Source organism: Neodiprion virginianus, chromosome 5, assembly GCF_021901495.1.
Source record: "Neodiprion virginianus isolate iyNeoVirg1 chromosome 5, iyNeoVirg1.1, whole genome shotgun sequence".
NCBI lineage: Eukaryota > Metazoa > Arthropoda > Insecta > Hymenoptera > Diprionidae > Neodiprion > Neodiprion virginianus.
In genome coordinates, this window is record NC_060881.1 from 18284770 (window position 1) to 18306157 (window position 21388).

Below are 21388 nucleotides of genomic sequence, written 5' to 3' on the forward strand. Positions count from 1 at the left end.
AAACAATCCCAATTAATATTCATATTCAACTGCATACTTACATTTATACCTAGGTACATACGTATCTAGACAGGGTCTGGCGTACAAAAAGTTAGAAATCAAAGTCTCGTAAACAACTTTTTTGGTCTTTTATGACAAGAAAAAAGGTCCTATTTTACCAATAAATAAATTAATACCTGGTAAAAGAGCCGTGGGTGGCATAATTTTTAGCTAAGACACATCGAGATGACGTTAAAATCATCATAAAGTTTCAGCTTAAAAATGTTAAAATTACCTATCTTGATTACATTTTTTTCGGTATCGCGTGATATGCCATTTAATATTCCGAGAAAAATTTCAAACACTAACATGATAAAAGTTAATATAATATCATACAAAATAATCATAAGAGCACAAAGTTTTTACCTATAAATTGCATTTTTTTTTTTTTTTTTAAACACTACTTTGAATTTCGATGTAAAGATGTTCACATCATTTCTTTTTTTCTGGACTTCTTAGAGGTTTTAAAGACAGACGATTTAGAATAAAATATTTGTTAATTTTTGACAAGAGCCAAAAAATCTACAAATTAATATCTATAACGTTAAGCTGAGCCTAAAAATTCTAATATGCCTTTATGCAGTTAAAACAAGTTTTTCTCAACAACGCAAAATATTTTTAAAACTGACATTTTGACTGACTCATAGCGTTTTAGGCGCCAGAACCTGTACATGGACTGTTTATGTATATAATAATAATAATAATAATAATGTAATTATCACAGATATGTAAAAAAGATATATGAACATTTCCTCGAGGATTAATTACATTACCTTTTTACTTCGGGCCTTATTAAAATGTTTTTGAAACGAACAAATTTTTCTTTCAATTTGCCGATCTCAATTTCCAGGATCGGAATGAATCGATATTTCCTACCGAAATTCCAGATCTATCAACCGTTAAAGCAGTACATTGAATTTCAAATAACCTGCTCACAAACCAATCAGCACTTATTAGACGTCGATGATGTTTGAGCCCCAAGATTTTCACAATCTTTTCGAAACTGAGCTATCGATAATTTTGAAAATGTTAGTTTCGAGTTACAAATGCAGAAATATGCCAGGTATTTCAGCAAAATCTCCAACGTCTCGAAGTAAAAAATATTAGTATCTAACACGAGAAAGTTCAAATGCATATACATAACATACATAATATACATATATACAATTAAAGTCAAATTTTGAGTCAATCAACTTATGTTGAAGTTTGTTCTTCTTCTTTAGATTGATTGTACAGCTGAGCAGTGTTTACTTCAACAAGCTGAAATGTCTTGCAAACTCTTACTATCCTTATTTGAATGCACTTGCAGTTCGTATTCGGTATCTTTCTCAGTTGGAAAGGGTAACAAGATCATTTCGAACGCAGGGTTCGACGTGTTAGATATCTCCGTAATCTCTGCCTTTTTAATCGCTATCACTTTGCGATTGATGGCATCCAATTTTGTTGCCTCATGTAAAAAATCCTGAAACATAAAATTTAATAAAATAATGATTTTTTTTAATTTGAATATCGTTTTATACATAGTTACTACTTGCGAGAAACTTTTTCCCTAGCACTTCAATAGATTGACTAAGATGTATAGAACCAAGTACAAACCTTGGCTTGTGATTCCTCAGCTTGGGATTTGCCAGGTTTTTCTTTATCTCCACTGCTGATTGTCGGTTTTGATAAAATTTGCCTACGTGGTGTTGGTTTTCGCGGTTTGAAACTCCCAGATGCCTTCCGGTGTCGCTTAACATCTGTCGTGGTAATTTCGCAATTGTGAAGAACCAACTGTTCCTTGGACTTGAAAGCCTGCAATCAATTCCATTCTTACACTACCTAACGTCCTTACATCGTGTAAAACAATAATAAGAGATAAATATTTCATCAATCTATCAGACATACTTTCTGAACACTATATCTAAAGTTTATGAAAAGATCACAGATGAAAAGATTGCTTTTTCTGGAGCATAAATTGAGCTTTTCAGATGATAATTAGTATTATTATCTAGAGAAATTACTCAGGTAGAAATTAATTTAGATAATATGAGACATAGTTTCTCATTGTAACTGTTTCTCTAAAAGATGAGATTATCCTCATTTTCGTTGCAATAATTAAAAAGATAAGATTCAATAATATATTCCTATTCCTATCTGAGTGATGTAGTAAAATGGAAATAGTGTACAATTCTACGCACAAATTGCGAATACAATTTTTCTATGCAGTGTGCATAAAATACGCAAAAAATCTTTGTAATTCATACAAATATCAACAATAATAATCAGACAAAAATTACTACAATTTTGTTCGCCGATTCAGAAAAAAAAAAGTATTTCCTTGGCTGGAACAATCATTTTTCTCAATGAATAGTAGAATTTCTTTCGGAAATGTTGCCTTTCAAATTCAATTGTTTTGTTACATCACAGTTACCAACTGCGACTGAGTTGTTCGACGACACTTTCTAATTATCACTTGAAACGTATCAATGTAAACATTTCAAGAAAACCAAGAACCACGATTCATTTGAAAATACGTACATGCGAGCAAGTGTCACACTTTAGATTGTGTTTGTTGATTTCGTGATGCTTCAGTGCTTGAGCTCGATGAAAATTTCGGCTACAATGGCTACAGTTGAACCGTTTAATATTACTGTGGGTAAGCAGGTGTCTTTTCAGTTTGTCGGGGCGAGAGAATTCGCTCATGCATCCCAAATATCCTCTGAATGGACACTTGAGCCTCTTTGTTAAATCATGAATCAGCATGTGGCGCCCAAGTCTATCTTTCCTCTTAAACTTTGCTGAACAGTGCTGCAAAAAATTATTCTTACCACTGATAATCGTTTTCAGTAATAATTGGTAATAACGTAAAAGAGAAAGCGAACAATCAAGTGGTATTGCAGGGTCGATATCAGAACGCTTTTACTAAAACAAAGAGAAGTGGCTCGATAATGACCCTGAAAGTATTCTTAAATTTTGCATGTTGCAAATACTTACCGGACAAGGGAACGGAGTCGCTTCGCTGTGAATTAGTCGGTGATTGGCCAAGTATTGTTCAGTTTTAAAAGCCTTTCCGCAATCTTCACAGGTGAATTGGGCCGACGTTGCATGCGTTTTTAAATGCCGACGTAGATAACGTTCGACAGGAAAGCTTTTACTGCAGTGAGGGCATGAGTAGTTGTGTGTCGTTGTTTCGGTGTGATGTTGAAGAGCCTCCAGATTCGCAAACGACGATTTGCACACAGAGCAGCAATAGTACCTTTGCGAAATTAATCAGACATGCACAGATTATCATAGTGACCTATTTCCAGACGATACTTACAGTTTTTCAATTATGTTTTTCATCGCAAACCGACGATTAGATACAGTAATTGATTCCTAGTTGGCTGAAAAAATAGGCAAATTGTAGGAATTCTTGTCTCGACAACAAGCTATTCAATTTGATTGGGTTTCGTTTAATTATGAACTATTACAGATCGAGTTTCGTTGACATATTTTTTTCATTAGATTGAATTAACGGAACGCATTGTTATTGACAGTAACGTCAACTGTTTTACTCAGTAACAATGTTTTGCAATACCCAGGACATCTCGAACACTACTCAACTGATTTATTTGAAATTTGGAGACAGTATTTTTGGACACTTTATCCTTCTTGTCATAATGCCATATTTATTTTTAAATTATCATATACTTTTGTTAATTACACAAAAGCGTCATGAACTTAGAACGAAAAATCAAACTCCAACTTTAAGCGATCACCATTTTGTTTTTAAAAAAGAGGTAAAAAAATATCTGACCATAGCAAGGGAGATGAACTATCCAAGAATAGTGTCTTCAAACTTGAAACAAATAAGTTGAGCCGTTTTTGAGATATTGTGGAAACCATAAAACATTATCACAGAGAAAAATGGTTGAAGTTATTGTCAATAGCAATGCTTCTCTTGAATTGGTTACAGTGTAAGAAAAATTAGTAAATGTAGGTCGATCTACATTCTTTTGTAAACACAAACCCAAATCGAATTGAATAACAGAATATCCAGATATAAAATCCCAAAATTCACCCAGTTGTTGTTCAGCGAAAAAAATGTATTTCAATTTAATTGTGTTCCGATAATAATAATGATTCAGTTGTTGAGATAGCAGTCACTCACTTTTCTGAAGTCTTTTGCTTCTGAAAAGAATGCGTATACTGGTGGAGACCCAGATCTGACAGCGTGTTGAAGACTTCACCGCAAACGTGACAACGATATTCTGAACGTTTATGGCTACGTGTATGCTCGAGGAAATCTTCGAGTTCGGCAAACATCATGCTGCAGCTGCTCTGCACACATTTGTATACTTTTAGCGTTAGATGGGAGACAATTAGGTGCCTTTTCAACGCTTTGTAAGAATCAAATATTTCTTTGCAGAACTGACAATGGTAAGTGCGATCCATATCTCCCTCGGGAGGTGTCTGAAAAGATTAAACACAAAGGGGGATCAATAAAAAAAAAACACCCAAGGTATGCCGGAATTGATGAATAAAATGATTCAACGTTTATTTTTAGTGATATAGAGATATTATCACATTTTATCTTCAAGTTTCTTTGGTATATATAAATTAGAGAGTAAGAAGTCGGACAAGAGCTTGTGTGATTCTTAAATTCATTTTTTTCAAGGAACGAAAAAAGGTTCGTAAATTTGAGGTTTTGATTCTTACTTTACCAGTACGTAAAAAATTTTGAGATCATAGTTCTGAGAGAAAAGATGTGGATAAATAAATAAATTCCTGGTGAATGGGTTGATGAATATCTTACATCTGGCGGTAGAGAATGTATAGCAGTGCCAGGCCAAACTTTATGCGACGACATGTGTTTCTTGACGTTTGATTTCTGGGCAAATGCTCGTCCGCAAACAACGCACTGATATGGTTTTTCACCAGTATGGGATCGCACATGTTGCTGCCAGTAGAATTTTTTAGAAAACTGTTTTGTACAGTAGCTGCATTTGTACTGAAAGTGTCATACGAAACATTAGATTGAGATAAGTAATTTTAACGTAACCAAACTGTGTTAGAAAACTCACTATTTTTGCAAATTTGAATCAAATATCTGAGTATGTAAGACAAACAATTCCAACTATTCAAATTATTCGGTTTGACTCTAAAATTCTCCGTGACTATCAAAATTTTTTTGTGGTTTGTTCAAATTGAGAAGTAAATTTCAAGTAAAATATGGACAGGTGAATATAATTTTTTGCAAAATTTAAAAACTCAGAAAAACTCAAATAAGAGTCAACTTGGAAAAAAAGTAAACAAATAAAAAGATTGCACTTTGGGATATCTGAACGAATGGTTTAACAAACTCGAATTATTCGGATACATCTCAAAGTAACGTGTTTTCCCAAAAAAGCATTGTTACATTAAGAAATAATTCACCTTTAAATTTTGGCCACCTCCACCTTCCTCTTCTTCGTTATTATTCTGTTGATACGATACAGGAGTTTCAGTTTCCATAGAAGATTCCTCAGGCATCAAACACTGCTCAGACGGTAATTGAATTTCTTTCAGTTCCTGCGTAGTGTCATTTTCAGAATTCATTACAGGATTTTCAAAACTATCAAGGTTCTCTGACGTCAGAATTATTGGCACGTGACTGAAGCTCGAATCAGGTGTCAAGTAGCTCGCACCTTCCTGCTCCATACTGTGTAATCAAATTAAATATTAGTAGTTTGGAACACACGGAATATAAAATAAAGACGTGATTCAGATGTTGACTGTTTTTTCATGACTATGAGATAAGAGTTGAAATTAGTGAACCAATTCACAACACATGGTGCATAAATTGATTTGATATTAATATTTGATTGGTCTCGACCAATATCATGACACAAGTTATTCTGCCAAAAGTCAAGTCAGAAAAATAGACTAGAAGTAAAAATCACGGAGAAAAGGATTTGCATTTTCGCAAATAACTTAGGAATGGCTCTATTGATTTTGCTAAAAAATTCATTACTCATAAGTAGATTGAAGTGAAATCAGTAGACCAAGCTATATCTAAATCAATCTATCCGTTCTGAAATAACATCAATGTAATGAAATATTGAAGCAACAATAACTATTTTGCAATTTATTGTAACGATTTTTAATAAGTTGAATTCTCAAGTCGAACGTATTACTGTATTTGTTATTATTTACTGAAGTTCAGCCAAGACCACAGTTGCGAAATTATGTATTTAAAGAAACATATATTGTTACATTAATGTTATGAACTTCGATTTCATGAACTGACACCCTTTACCGAACATTTATATTTTGAGTTTAATACAATAACTCTTCCTTTTTTTTAAACAGACTGAAAGTCCAAAATTGATTCAGCATTGTCCTTAATCTCACCTAAACAGCATGTCGCTTTCCTCAAGTATAATAGGTTCACCCATCGTATCTGCCTGTATGAACGTTTCTTGTGAAGCAAACTGTACAGTTTCTTGGATTACAGCTTTAGGTTGATTTATACGATCGTCATGGCAGGTCAGGTATTGATTAATATCTACAGTCTGCTCTTCCAATTTGATGTGCTGTTTTTTGTGCAGTATGAACATGTGCAGGGATGTAAACTGGGTTTTACACTTTCCGCACTGAAATATATCTTCCTCATCCTGATCTATTCCAGCTGTTGATAATAAACGACCAAATAAAATATTAGCTTCCGATTATTCCAACGAACTATGAGAACATCATTTTGGAATTCTTGAACCATAAAAATTGTAAATATGATTTGTTGATTTTGTATGCAGAAGTAACTATAAAATGGTTCTTGAGATTTTACTACGTATTTATTATTGTGTGAAATATGGTTTCATTGTTCGGTATTAGCAGCTCCACACATTATTGTTAATATTGAATAGGTTTATTTACGAATGTTTTATAAAAAACGTTTATTGTTGCATAACAGCTGAATGAGTACTAATCATAGTTGTCAAGTCATTATTTGTACTACTGTATCAATGATAACTGAATATGCAATTTCTTGTTCCCACATGATTGTAAGAAAAATTCATCAAGTAACGACTGAGTAGAAAATTGTTTCTTGCATATTTTATAATATATATATATGGTAAGAAATTCAACAATCTAAGAAAGTATACGAACAAATTTGATTGTTATGGTCACGCAAAGCTGACAATTAGGTTTCATGTTCAATGCTGATGGAGTGACAACGAATTACTTGAACAAGCAGAATAGGCATATTAATTGTATATAAATGTAAATTGTAAATTTGACTATATCAAGTTAGAAGAACTTTTGGAAGGAAACAAACGGCTAGAGCGAATTTAGAGAAGCACTTATTCTTTCGCTGCGTACAATTGAGGGCAACTAAATGAAATCAGCGAAGATACTTACCAGCGTTTTCAACTTCTGTAATTAGTGCTTGAGATTCAAGGAGCGACTGCACCGAAGGATCCAAAGATACTCCTGAAATGAGGAAAATATGGGATATCACAGTGAAATGAAAAATGTCTATGCACTAATGCAAGTTTGGTTTAGTGTAATCGGAAATACATGGCGCAGAAGTAATTATTGACAGTGTCTTACCTGTCAAAGCGTCGAAAATAGAGTGCGCCATGCCTGATTTTAACACCGAGAAATAAACATGACGTAAAAAAAAGGTTCTAAATACTTAACAAGCACTGGCACTGGCACAATCGAGCGACGGCTGATTTGAACCTCATATTTTCAATCAACACATACTCACTGAACTCACTCAACTCACTGAGAGTGCGTTCTAAACAGCGGCCCAGGTGCACCTGACCACGGTCTTACATACAGGTTTGGAAACTCGCTCAAAATTTCAATGGTGAGGGTGTCCTCCTATTGAAGCACCAGCCGCTTCGCCCAGTGACCACGAGTGCCGCTACTATCGAGGGATTCAGGCTGTGTGAGAGAGACGAAAATAGGTTTCAAGATCACGGACGTCAACAAACTGTTTCCATCTCTCTCGCGCAGCCAGAACCCCTCTATCGCAGCGACACTCGTGGTCACTAGGCGAAACGACCGGTGCCTCAATGGGTGCTTTCCATTTACTGACACAAGTCGACTTGAGGACTATGTCACCAATAAGAGGACATACCCCCACCACCAGAGTTTCCAGGCCTGTACGTCGACCGTGTACCTGGCCCATGGCTTATAAAGATAGGCTGAGCGCTCCTATAAGAGGCACTGACAATTACATGTAATAGACAGAGATATACCGGGAGTACTGCTCTCTCATTTCAATCAGCGTCATGGTGGGAGACAACGGTGCAGTGAAGATAATTTTGCCTCGTTCTATTCATTCTCCTCTACCACCTCGATCCCCGCCACAAATATCGTCAGAGAGAGAATGGAGTCTCCCGGGATATTTCTGTCCTTTAAATGTTTGCTTCAAGCGGCTCATAAGAGCGCTCAGTCTATCTTTATAAGTCTATAACCTGACCACCCAAGGATGGAGGCCATAGAGCATGGACTGTATAAGGAAGAGGAATCAAATGGGAAAAATATATCAAAGACTCACTGTCTTTGGTGCATACGGAACATATGTGGCACTTTATTTCAGACAGCGGTTTTTTTACATAGAGTCTGGCTCCTCATATAAAGTCCGTGCCTTATGCAATCTCTATTCCATAGAGGCAGAGCTAGCCATCAATTCAATAGTGCAAAAGAGATAATGCACCCAACCTACTCACTCGGACGGCATTTTGAAACAAAGCATAGAGCAGCAAGTGTTGCCTCGTTTTTGCCTTTTCTGCCATAGGGTGCTGTTTTATGAGCAGTAAAAAGCAGCAGCAGCAGCAGTTTTCCCCTATCACTTCCGGCGCAAGTTTCTGCTGCTCGCAGTTTAGTTTCTCGAGCGACAAGCCACAAGATCACAAGAAGCCACGACCTATTTCATGAGCAACGCTGCTGCTGCATAAAATTACCAGACTGATGCTAGTGAAAACTAGTAAGTTACTAAACCACTACTGCTCTTTACTGCTCATGAAATAGCACCCTTAAGCCTTGCATCTGTCCTAGAGAGTTCTTAGCGCTGCGACGCTGTAAGCTAGTTTTGGAACGCACTCTGTATGCATATTTTGATGTGTGATGTATTGTGATTGGATATTGGATATCTACTATGTTCGTCTTGTTTACAAACAGTTGGTTCATTCATATTTCGAAAAAGAGAAATCGTCACAATTCGTAAACTTATGTCACGAATTTTCCAGACTAATTTGGACGTAGAATTTTAGTCGGAAAGATGCTCCTGAAAACTATTGAAATGCGTAGGATATTAGAACCCATCGAGGCTCAGGTACTCTAAAACTTTATTCTCGTAATACCGGCATTTTTGGCGAGCCATTAGTGTAGCAACCAAAGTGAACCAGAACAATATTCTGTGTCACATAAACTTACCTTGGTTCATTTTAGTACCCACACCAATGACGCGCTAAAAAATGCCTTATAGATCATCGTCTGCATCATCATCATAATATGTGCACCAAACAACTTGGGCATCACACTTTTAAATCCCACTAATTGAAAACTGGACACCTTCGTGATTCCATCACTGAATTATTTATCATATGACGAATATAGAAATAACTGAATAAGCTTAACAAAAGGTGGACAGTCTTTTGCTCAAGCCAAGGTGAAAAATGGGGTATAAAATTTTAAATTGCAGTAAAGATGTGATCATCGACGATAAGTTTCAATGGTAGGTTCGCTAAAATTTTGTTGAAAAATGTCAGATAGTCCAAGATGTTTCAAAAATTAATCCAAGATGTAACTCACCAGGTTCAACAATTAAGAGGATTATTGTCAACAAAAAATCCTGAAATCCCTGACACTGTAATGGATTCATCATCACTCTCTGAGGAATTGCATACTTTAGCGGACGAGCTTGAGAAATTATTATCAAACAACGATTGCAATGACTCTGAAGAAATGAAGAGCAAAATCGTTGCATTGATCGGACAATTCTGTTCTACTAACAAAAACAACGACTTGGTCAGTATTTCTGGAAATCATTCTACCTGGACTCCTGATTTTTCAGTCTTTTCTCGTATACTATATAATATGTATACATATACTCGATATGATTTTATATAAGCTTATTCAGATCCATAAATAATTACAATATTTTACAAATTTTTTTGTCGCCAGGAAAAATCAACTATTCAACTTTAACTTTGCAAAACCTATTCTCAAGTACTGCTACTTGTCTTTTGATTCATTGATCCATTGTGGGTCCTACATCTTTCTTCACATGAGGTTGAAGTGTGTCACGTCAATATAATGATACATTTTTAGAAAGAAAAATCGGTTTTTTGTAACTAGGATTATTTGAAAGTCGAACCATCTAAGTTTGAGAACATTCATAGAGCAAAATGTGCTCATATTTTGAAAACTTAATAACTCTTTCAAAATCATTCTGCAATTACGAAATAGTCATTTTGTAACAAACTTCAATCGCATTTTTTATTCATTTGTGTGCCAGGCGGCTTGTTATAAATGTTCTAAACATTTGTGACAACATTGAAACAGTATCATATTTTTACCACTACTAATTCTATATTTTGTGCGTTTCAACCTTACTATCTAAATATAATTACAGGTGATGCAATTGCACAAAGTGGATAGCCAAGATCTAGTTTCTGATATCCTCGATAAATTTACAAGTGCCTTGGAAGCTCTGGAAAAATTAGAATGTCTGCCGTTGAAACAAAGTCTCCAGGATTCTTGGGACTATGTTAAAGACATGGGAGCTGAACAAGAGATTGAAGACTTTCAAAACATTAAGGTCAGTTTAGGTCTCAAAGTAATTGTAAACTCCTGTCGCATAAGATAGCAGTGGTTTCAGTATTTTTTTTACTGTTCACTCCACAGGAATTGGGAGCCTCAATTGTGGAAGTTTTCAGCCCCCTGCAGAAGTTCAGGAAAAGCTTAGCCTCGAATTTACTATCCCAAAAGGTTGCTCTCTATTCAAGCCAGCTTTGCGCAGCTCTGAATGTCCTCTTTCTGCTTATCCAAGAACAGCACCAACTCAACAGTCCAATTTATGTGAGAAATAATTCCTTTACTCCCTCCACATGACATTTAGACTCTGCGGATAATTTTACATTAAATTGTAGAGCTTGAAAACATGCGTTGCATTTTCAAAGTTCAACACGATGTTAATCTTAATAAGAACGAATATTTGCTGACAGAACCTGCAGGCTTGATTAACTCGATGACTCATTATTACAGAGCTGCAAGAAGTACGCCTGTGACAGAATGAGCTGGTGCTTTAAAATGCTTGTGAACGTTCTTGATGCTCCTAATCCAACAGCCGAGGAGGAAAATTTTGAAAAAGAAAACCACTTTGTTTACAGGTAGAAATTCAATCCGTCAGCCAGCTTATTTATTTATTTATTTTCAGTGTAAATATTACAGATTCTAAAATCTTGTAGAATTATTGACATCTTAGAATTATAAAGAGTTCTTAATATCACAAGACAAGTGATAGTCAATCTATGATAGAACAGGCAAATTGTAGAAATGTTCTATTCACTCGACTAATGTTTTCAGCAATTTCACGATCGTTCAATTCATAATAAGCGGTTTGTCATGTTTCTTTAGAATGGATCTGGCACTAGACATTTTGGCTGAAATGTCAACAAAAACCGGGGAGGATCAAATCCTAGATTGCGAGTATTTATGGTCCGCACTCGAGGACGTCTTTGCCCATGCAATGGCCATAGCGCAAGTCTGTCATCCTTACAACTTCAACGCAATTACCGGAGTTTCTCAGTCGATAATCACCGAATACGAGAGCCTGAAGGCGCAACTGACCTCCGAGAAGCCTGATCCCAGTATAAACAACCTGTACATGAATACTTTGAATGATGCTCTGTACAGACTTGAACAAAAAGTAAACGTTTCGGTGCTGACTCTGGTCATGGAAGTGTTCAGCGATCCTTATGGCGCGCTTAGGAAGCTCATAAAAACCTGTGGAAATTCTCTGGCGGCGCAAGAACGCAGCAGAATCGACCTGAGCACCGCGATCGAGGAGTTCGACCAAACAACTGACAAAGCTATGCAGATCGGAATGTTTGCCATTGCTTGCTGCAAGGACATGAACAGTAAGTAATCAGTAAAACATCAGTGATTAACATTTTTCACTAAAAATTTGGTGAAACTTTTTTTTTTTTCTTTTCGATACCTCGATGAAGTATCGTGATATTTTACAAAATCTTAAACCGTTAAACATCGTAATCCTTTCACCTAAAGCTAAATCGTGCTTAAAATGAGATAATCCTCATGAAATTTGATTAATTTCTGTTATATTACCACACAAGATTTCGAATACTAGATGAAATCCCGCCGATTTCGATGAAACGTCAATGAAATGCAATAAATTTGGATAAAATAGTTTCGACTAAAACTTTTTTTTACAGGAGTGACGAAAATCCGAACCTGCTTAGCTAGTCTTGAATCTCTGGAGCCCGAACTTGTTCCTGCAACAACAGCCTTTTATCTGCATCCTGACAACAAGGAAATGCGAGCCACCGTTAAACTGTTGACTGGGCAGTGGCAGTTGGAAATGAACAAATTGCATAAATTGGTCGATGTTATTGTTGACTCTGGCGCATATTGTCAGGTAAATACGTACCGCTTGAATGATAGTTCAGAAAAAGTCTGGAAATTGTAGTAAATGTTTACAGTTGTTCCTGGAAATTCTACTATGTATTATAGTGTTTAATGCGATCTCTAGTTTTTTGAGCTATTAGTAATAGTTTAAACTAGTCGTTTATGAGGATATTGATAAGAATGTGAATATTCATGCTCAAGGTGAAACTTTATGTTTACTAGTACTTAAGTCTGTCTCTTTTTCATGAATGAACTGTTCAATGTTAACTTTTTGAGGAATACAAAGAGAATTCTCCGAAATGCTAAATGTCACAGTAAGAAGTCGGGAAAACGCGTAATTTCGGGCGGAGAACTTCTAAAATCTAATTGAATGGCCACTCGGTTAAGTTAAACAATAAGTTGAGCATCTATAGCGGCTGAACTACTTGCTTAGGGATTTTTCTTGAGCTTTGAAATCTTGGGAAAATTAAGAAATTTGAGAATGTGATTTCTGCAGAATGTGAATGTGGTCTCGAATTTTAAAGAATAATCTTTAATCCTGTTCTGGCTTGATAAATAAATGAATAAATAAATTATTATAACCATAACGTAACGACTTTCATTAATTGAAATTTGTAGGTAATTCTGGATGACATACAACAGCGAGTGATGAGGATGTCCGAGTACCTTGATAACAGAGAAGGTGTGACCCAAGCCCAGGTTCAAGGAGTTGTGCAAAGGGCTTTGTCACTATCCAGCCAAATAGATGCAACAGTCGAAGACATTGGGAGGGATCAAATCGAAAGGCCAACGATTATGATGATACAAGAACTGAAAGCTGGTAAAAAATATCTTATCGAAAGACATAGAGTTCATTGAAAGCTTGAAACTTTCTTCGATCAATTGCGACAGTTGAAAAGATTTTATTTTACTTAACCTTTACAATAATTTTCGTTCTCAATCCTGTGCTGAAAACAGAAAAACTAAAGTATTGTTGTCCGAGAAATTGTGAAAAGTTGAATAATTCCATTTGAATTAAAGACAAACAAAATTGTAGAATACAATGGATAGGGAAAGAATGAATGAAAAATCTAACCTATCTTGGATTGTTTAATTAGGTACTTCTGTTGTTCTTTTTACAATTTTGACAAAGTGAATTTCAAAGATACTGTTTCAGATGATGGACGTAATGATATAATTGCTCCACAGAAATAACAGTTTCTTTAACATTAGTCTTTCGAACAATTATCAGACTACAATTTTTCCCGATTCTGTCATACTAGAGACGATTAAGCTATTGGGAAAATCCGCATTCGTTTATTTAATGGAGGAGATATCGATTCAAATAATTTGAATGAATTCTGCAATACTCTACAACTATTAAATTTCAAGGCAAATTAGTTATTTTTAGCAAGATCAAATTTTGAATATGAAACAAAAAATTCATAAAGTATGTCTTAACCAAGGGTGCTGTAGAACGGTGGACATGCCGTGGGGTCAATTTGACCCGAGGGTGTAGCATAAGGTTTAATAACTTTGTGTAAGATTTTGAGTAATTGTGAACCAATTTTTTTTCGTATTTGATCAACTTTTTCACAGTATATGTCTTTAAAATTCGTAGAAAACTGTCGAAGTATCTTAAATGCCAACCTGGCTGAATTATATTCAATCACGTATACTTTACAAAGTTGAAAAATCAACTGCTTACCATTTCTTGTTACTAATTGTTAATAAATTTTAGCAATTTACGAAGCTGGAATGGCGTCAAAAATACTCCTCGATAGCGCAACAGAAGCGCAGCAGTTGCGAGTTATAAAAAGATGCGAGCTAATTCTTAATGTTATTAAACGCCTGCAGCCTGCGCTGGTCGCTTTGATAAATAGTTCCACCTCGATGCACACAAGTTATGGAAAGGCGAGCATGGGTCAAGGTGATACATTGCACGGTAAATGAAGCATTCTAATACTATAAAGAAATGCTTAATTCTATCCTCGTTTCAAAATGACCGTCAATATTCCCAATTAACCATAAATAAATGGGAAAAAAAAAACTGAGTTGTAAACTGCTTGTCAAATTATTACGAGTTTGGAGCCAGTAATGTTTACGTAACAAAACATTCAATTAAAAATCACTGTTTTTGTATTTTTCATATAGATTTTGATGGAGTTGAGTGTACAAAATATGAGTATTTCTTCATCTTATTATTGTTTACTGAATTTCAGACAAGACTCAAGTAGGAAAATTTCAACTGCAAATTGCATATATGTATTTCAATCAGTTTTCTTATCATGTAGATCCAGGGCTCACATTTTCTGCGGATATTTACGGGTTCACCAGAAACGAACGAACCTTTACGTACATCAGGACACCATATACAGGTATTTATAATACATTTATTCATAGTCATACCTAAACTACTGTGCCCGTCTAGTAATTGAAAATTAAAAGGTGAAAAAAAAAGAAAAGGAAAACAATTCAACCCTGAACACAGATTGCAAACATGAATTGTTTCGAATAAAAATGTTCGGTAAGAATAAAGTTTACAATAATGTGTTTATTTTTTTTTTGCTTTTCTCGGTATTCCTAATCTTATAACTATTTAACGTTCATTTTTTATTTTCTAAGGAAATTAGTTGGCCAGAAGTTGATCATTTTCATTAAATTGTTCACGAAATAATCGTACATTGAGTATTCAGTCAATTATTTTATTCGTAACGAAAAACTCTTTGAAAACACAAAAATAGAAAAGTACACGAATTATAAACAAAAGCTTGAACAACTCTGTTATAAAATCCTAGGCCAACATGATAGAAATAAAAGTTTCAGTCGATTTACAGAAAATAGTCTTCTGAATAGAATCATACACCGTAGAGTGAAATTGAGCAAGTGTACTAGAATTTCAACCACTTTGAGGCGATTTGAAACAAAGCATGGATATCTAAGCATTTATTTATGATTCCAGTGTTTTCTATTCTCGTATTTTCAGAGATCCTCACAGCTTGTGGATATAATACTCTTAGAATTAGTCAATATTCAACCATGTTGCAATAAAATAACTAAGGAGTATCGATTTTGGGTCAACCGGCCTCCTCAATAACATTTTCGTCAACGTTTTTTCCATCAGTCAATAGCAACAAGCAGCCTCTGTCCATACAACCGGCGAACAGTTCGCCAAGGACACCGACTAATCAGTCGCGTTTGATTCCATACATAAAACGCGGCAGGACGATGCGAACTGACAGATCGATCATGTACAAAACACCGAAAGCCGATGTCAAGGAAATATCTATGAATTCAGAGGAAACTTTTGAAGCTAACAATCAATCGAGAACTAGAAATTTATCCATTGTCAGGCAGCACCTGTTTAGCAGGGACAGTTTTGACATAAAACAAGACATTGATATGAATTCGGAGAGTTTCGACTTGACTGGTAAGATAGAAATTTGAACGTTATTCGAGCCTGATTATTTTTCTACACACTCTGACTAATTAATCAACATTCCGCTACTTCGAAAGTCATTGCTCGAAATTCAGTGAGAACTCTCTTATTATTCTCAGTTTGTATGTCGAACATACAGATAGAGCAATATAAGAGGCCATTTCCTTCAATTTCAGTCTCTGACTTCTTGTGCAACACGATTTTGAACGAGTTCTGTATACTTTGAATATATTCAGTCAACTTTTGCTCAACACAAGAGATTCAAGTCTTCTCAGTTTTAGTTTCTTCACTGGTTACTGAAAATCTTGTTCAATTTTGTTTGATCATCAATTGTTTACCTACATTGTATTTGTTATTTCTTGATTTTGCTGAACTTTATCACTTTATTCCATTTAAATTCAAACGAAAATTACGTTAATAATCCTAGTTGAAAACTTTCTTTCCAAAACTACAGAAAAACCTAGCACAGTGTCCATAAATTGGGGTGAAATTGAAATATTACGAAATAAATTCACTTTGGAATAGTTTTCACAGTTTAACAGTAGTTATCGATAGTTTTTCAAACTCTGTTATTTTCTGAAAATGAATTATTCAAGGAGTGTTTGTTCCTGTGCCCTTTTTATTCAATTTATTCCCAAGTTCTGACTTTGTCATACGTGTAGTTTGCGACATTAGAAGTACTTGAAATTTTTCATCTAAACCTTTTCTGATGGAACATAAGAAAAGAAAATTTAACACAACGTAACATTTCGTGTTTGTTTTTTGATCACCAGGAATATTGGACAAGATAACGTGTCTCTCCGACACGCTAAGTTCGACGTTATCAATTTCTTGCTCGCCTCGAAAAGTTCAGAGTACAAAAGACATGTCGCTGCCTGAGGTAAAGGCATCGCGAGATATTACCGAGAGTATAATTAACGTGGAGAGAGATGCAAGCCTAACAAACTTGGGTGAATCTATGGCTGCAGACAGAATAGACCAGTGTTCAACAATCGGAGGCGGAGACGCGCCCTCGGCAATTGATACCCCGGAAAGAATAGAAGATCTGAAAAGATTGGATAAGAAAATTCAAGTTTTGATACACCAAAAAATCTCTGCAGATTAGTTATGGCCATTATTACTATTCTTAAGTACACGTATAATATCCGAGTAGAAAACTGAAAATGTGAGTGAATTTTGATAATTTATATCTCGACAAGCAATTGTTTAATTCGGTCGGGGTTTGTTTTATTCAAAAGTGGATAAATTGAGCTGCATTTGCATATTTTTTCACCAGAATCAACTGATAGCAAGCATCGTTATTGACAATTAAGGTCAACCATTTTGCTCGATGGCAAGTTTTGTGTTGCCGACCATATCTCAAAAACGGCTTAATCCCATTTACTTCAAATTTGGAGGGAGAATTTTTGAATGGCTTATCCTCTTTACCACGTTTTTTTTATTCATATGTTCTAACAAAAATGGTGATTGCAGGAAATTGAATTGCCCAACCGAATCGCAATATTAGTTGACGAACTATAAATTCCCGAACCTCATTCACCTTTTCACCAATCTGCCCGGAAAGTAAACAAAAAGTATTTTCACACTCGACGAAATAATGTTTGAACGAATGAACTAACGTTCAAGACACTTTTTCAAAGACGTTGGATTATAGCTTTATAAGATCCATTTACCAATATCATGTATGCTAGCAAAAAGAATTCAAATTTTCACTGTGAAACGCTTCTTTCACATAATATTTTGGAATCTCAACTCGGTAACTATGTCCAGCGTCAAATGATGTTAAATTTTTCATTTTCACTATTCAAGAGTTATTGAGTGAGAACGCTAAAGACACGAGTTCAGTCCGTCCATGTTGTTACACCGATTTTGACAGTCGTTTTTTTCTTTATTCTATGTTATTTTTGTGTAGTTAGTAGTCGAAAAATAACTCTAAGTTCGGTTGCGTTCTAATAACTGATGAGAATAATTAATAATGGTTTTATCGTGTATTGAAACTTTGTGGCTACTTAGCTTGGAATGTTGATACTAAAAGTATATATATTTTTTTTTTATGACGTTGATATATAAAAATAAACAGATTGCCGTTTTACAATCGAACCTTCTGGTACTGCTAATTTTCTATTTTTATTTGCTAGAATTTTTCATTCCAACAGATTACTGTTTTTTCGTAAGTTATATTTTATCTAAAACATTCGAGGTAGTCACATCTGACATCTTGATGACTATGTTATCTCCTGATTGTGAACTAAAACGTATATTTATATGTAACAAAGGCATTTCGTTCGTAACTAATCACTGAGTTACTTACAACTTACATTAGCATTTTTTTTTTTCAATGAAACATGTTCGTGCAATTTCTTGTGAGGCGTTCAATCCACCAATTTTTCTCTTTATAATCGTGGTATTGAGGAGCGCGATTCTTTTCATAGCCGTGTCAACAATTTTCTTCAATTTGAGCACCTTGAAATATTACACAAATTTGAGTAACGTGTTGATATTATACACGTTATAAGTCGCGGAATTTTTTAATACATACCTTTCCCTGTAGACGTGCGTTTTTACGTTTGAGCGATCTCAACAAGTTAGCCCTCTTCTGTTGTTTATTATCATTCAAGCGCTTCGATCTTTCCTGACTAAGTTTCTGGTTTCTCAAAAGTCGACACGCGGAACACCTTTTAAAACAATATCGCCTCGACAACAACTTTTTGGTGCAAAATGCCGTACATAGCACTGCCCTCCTACAAAATAAATTCATTAAAAGAGCATATGCAAGCAGACGGTTGATAAAGTGGATGAATTCTGGGAATTAATATTCCGACTATCAATGATTTGATTCGATTCAAGCTTTTTTCGTTAAAAGTACGTAGATTGAATTTCATTTAGGAATTCATTTCATCAGCAATAATTAATAGCAAAAATTGTTATTAATAATAATGGGCAGTTCATCTTCTTTGCTACAATCTCGCTTTTGTTTTAGTTGACATATTTTTTTGATGACAAAATAAAAAATATTGTAAATTTTAGACAAGAAATCAAGTTTATGTTAGAAAGTGAAAAAAAAAATTAGATATGGATCGTTGTAAAGAGAGTGGTATAATATTGGTATAAATTTTAAGCAAATAGGTTAAATCATTTTAGAGATATCATGGGTGACGCAAAACATGGCATCGAACAAAATTACATTATTGTTTACATTGCAATAACAATACTTTCTGTTAATGGATTTTAATGAAAGAAACCTTGAGATGAAACGCGAACTGTATACTCTTAATTGAGACAAATCCCAGTTGAATTGAATATTCAGTTGTTGGACCATGAATTACCGAAATTCGCCCACTTTTTCAGCCACCGACTTGGATATTTCTCCTTAAGTTTGAAACATTTTCAGAAATATGATAACACTACAAGTTACATCAAACATGGAAATATTCGTCATACGAATTGTCAAATCCAGTTCCTTGACACGGCGAATTTGCCAGTATCTCCAGCGTTTTCAAGTTGGACAGAAAATCTTGAAAGGACTTCAACTCCTCTGGATATTGCAAAGTCGCTTTGTTATCACCTGTCGAAATCTGAAAGAAAAAACGCAAATTATTGAGTAAACTCGCATGATTTAGATTTGAAGAAAAAATTAGCACATTTTTACCTTCATTTCCATGTTCCCATCAATCAGGAGGTTTAAATCTGGTTGGCCGGTTAGAGATAAGTGGCATAAGTGAAGCCCTTCGCCAACAAATATATATGCCCACCCCTTGGGCAGGCGAAATTTATCCAAGTCAAATTTCAGTCTTTCCGTGCTGTACGGTAAACTCGAATCTTCTTGACATATTTCAATACTATTCTCTAGTGTTTGTTGAGGTAACTCTTCCATAGTCTTTGTTACGAGGCTTTTATGGTCTTTGCTAAATTCCTCAAATATGTTCTCATCATCAGATTGAACTTGCTCATTCATCAAATCATCTTCAGTAAAATTTTCATTGAAATTAGTCAAACAAGTGTGCTCTGTTTCCACTTTTGTTATTTTTATTAGTGACAAGTTCGTATCGTTCTCCTTTAAAATTTGCTTCTCCACACTTGTAGCTCTGTCCTCAGCATCCTAAATATTTATTAATACATATGCATATACTAGAAAAGAAATCAAGAGTATGTACGCTACTATAACTTTATCCGTTGAACCAAATTTAGGGACTGTACCTCTGAACGTTTGATTACAAAAGCAGATGGTATAGCGCCAGGTTTTAACTTGTATCTACCACGTTCTATCCTGTGGATAGTTCCGTCAGGCATTTTAGTTTGATAACATTTTTCGACGTCGCTATCATGGAAGTGAAGTTCGCAAACTGAGTCATTTGCAGATAACGTTCGGTCATCGCGAGCCAAGGCGGCATTCCACTTGTTCCGCAGCTCTTCGCACTGTGATGTAGAAGAATATGTTTTTCGTTACAGAAAGTGATAAGTTCCTAATGTTTATGCAACACAAATATATCGTTTCCAAAATTTTTGAATAGCCCGTAATTCATATATTGCTGAAGGAAACAAGCATTCGCTTACCCGTGGTGTACTAAACAAAGTTCTTCTCCTTTTTCCTTTAGAAGTGCTTTCTCTGTTTTCAGATGCGTAGCCACTCGAGCATCCGCGGACGAAACATTTTCGCGTCATTCTCGGTAACTCATATTAAAAACGCGCCCGTATAAACGTATATAAAAGCGAAAATATGTGCGACAGATGCTTACCAAACTTTCGTCACCTCCACTTTGTTTTCCTGCTGGTTAACTACTGTGGCCACATAGTGTATCGCAGTGCTGCCAGGCGAGGACAACGGCAACTATGTCCATTTTATCCCGTTTTTAGCTGGTTACACTGGGTGCGCACCGACTGCAATTTCCCTTGTTTTTAACTTCGGGCTGGGATTCCATGGGCAGGAAAAAGGAGCAGCAATAGCAGCAATTCACTAAAAGTTACCAGCACTTGCGGCGCAAGTTTTTGATGTTTGAAATTCATCATTAAACCAGCAAACGCAAGAAATGAGCGCATTATATTATGAGCAGAACTGCTGCTGCGTCAAATCACTAGACAGATATTAGTAACATCTAGTATTAGATACTAAACTGCTGCTTATTTCTGCCCATGAAATCCCAGCTTAATAGCAAAGGTAAAATTTAAACTGCACTTTGTGCGCACTGAGTGCGATTTACCCAGTTTCTGGCCAACAGAAAAACCGAAATCCTAGGGAAAATGGATTCATAGCGTTTTCCACTGGTTGCACTGAGTATGAACTGAGAGCGCACTAGCGGTAGACTCGTATTTCCAGCGTGTTCCACT

The 21388-nt window shown here is 35.3% G+C and overlaps 3 protein-coding genes across 10 annotated transcripts; 1 reads left to right on the forward strand and 2 right to left on the reverse strand.

Moving 5' to 3' along the window:
* Positions 1-408: 408 nt before the first annotated feature.
* On the reverse strand, positions 409-7797 carry LOC124304398 (zinc finger protein 341-like). The gene is made up of 10 exons (XM_046762590.1): positions 7594-7797; positions 7402-7473; positions 6394-6670; positions 5437-5701; positions 4817-5011; positions 4172-4473; positions 3016-3277; positions 2560-2829; positions 1636-1833; positions 409-1501 (listed from the first exon to the last, which is right to left on the reverse strand). Exons 1-10 carry the CDS (start codon positions 7622-7624, stop codon positions 1292-1294), a joined length of 2082 nt encoding a protein of 693 aa, XP_046618546.1. The 5' UTR covers positions 7625-7797; the 3' UTR covers positions 409-1291.
* Positions 7798-9114: 1317 nt separating this feature from the next.
* Positions 9115-17745, forward strand: LOC124306028 (uncharacterized). 5 transcript variants are annotated; one of them, XM_046766126.1, is made up of 13 exons: positions 9115-9328; positions 9445-9730; positions 9811-10023; positions 10631-10816; positions 10903-11076; positions 11263-11387; positions 11635-12137; positions 12453-12655; positions 13264-13465; positions 14366-14569; positions 14919-15002; positions 15749-16054; positions 16837-17745. In XM_046766126.1, exons 2-13 carry the CDS (start codon positions 9728-9730, stop codon positions 17166-17168), a joined length of 2535 nt encoding a protein of 844 aa, XP_046622082.1. In that variant the 5' UTR covers positions 9115-9328; positions 9445-9727; the 3' UTR covers positions 17169-17745. The 5 variants fall into 5 exon arrangements, with proteins under 5 accessions (XP_046622082.1, XP_046622083.1, XP_046622084.1 ...); XM_046766127.1 differs by having other exon boundaries at positions 9482-9730; XM_046766128.1 differs by having other exon boundaries at positions 9613-9730.
* Positions 15194-21087, reverse strand: LOC124306032 (uncharacterized). 4 transcript variants are annotated; one of them, XM_046766138.1, is made up of 7 exons: positions 20618-21086; positions 20261-20479; positions 19713-20162; positions 19505-19638; positions 18603-18804; positions 18382-18526; positions 15194-15910 (listed from the first exon to the last, which is right to left on the reverse strand). In XM_046766138.1, exons 1-6 carry the CDS (start codon positions 20723-20725, stop codon positions 18383-18385), a joined length of 1257 nt encoding a protein of 418 aa, XP_046622094.1. In that variant the 5' UTR covers positions 20726-21086; the 3' UTR covers positions 15194-15910; position 18382. The 4 variants fall into 4 exon arrangements, with proteins under 4 accessions (XP_046622094.1, XP_046622093.1, XP_046622092.1 ...); XM_046766137.1 differs by having other exon boundaries at positions 15194-17108; positions 20618-21085; XM_046766136.1 differs by having other exon boundaries at positions 15194-18526.
* Positions 21088-21388: the final 301 nt, after the last annotated feature.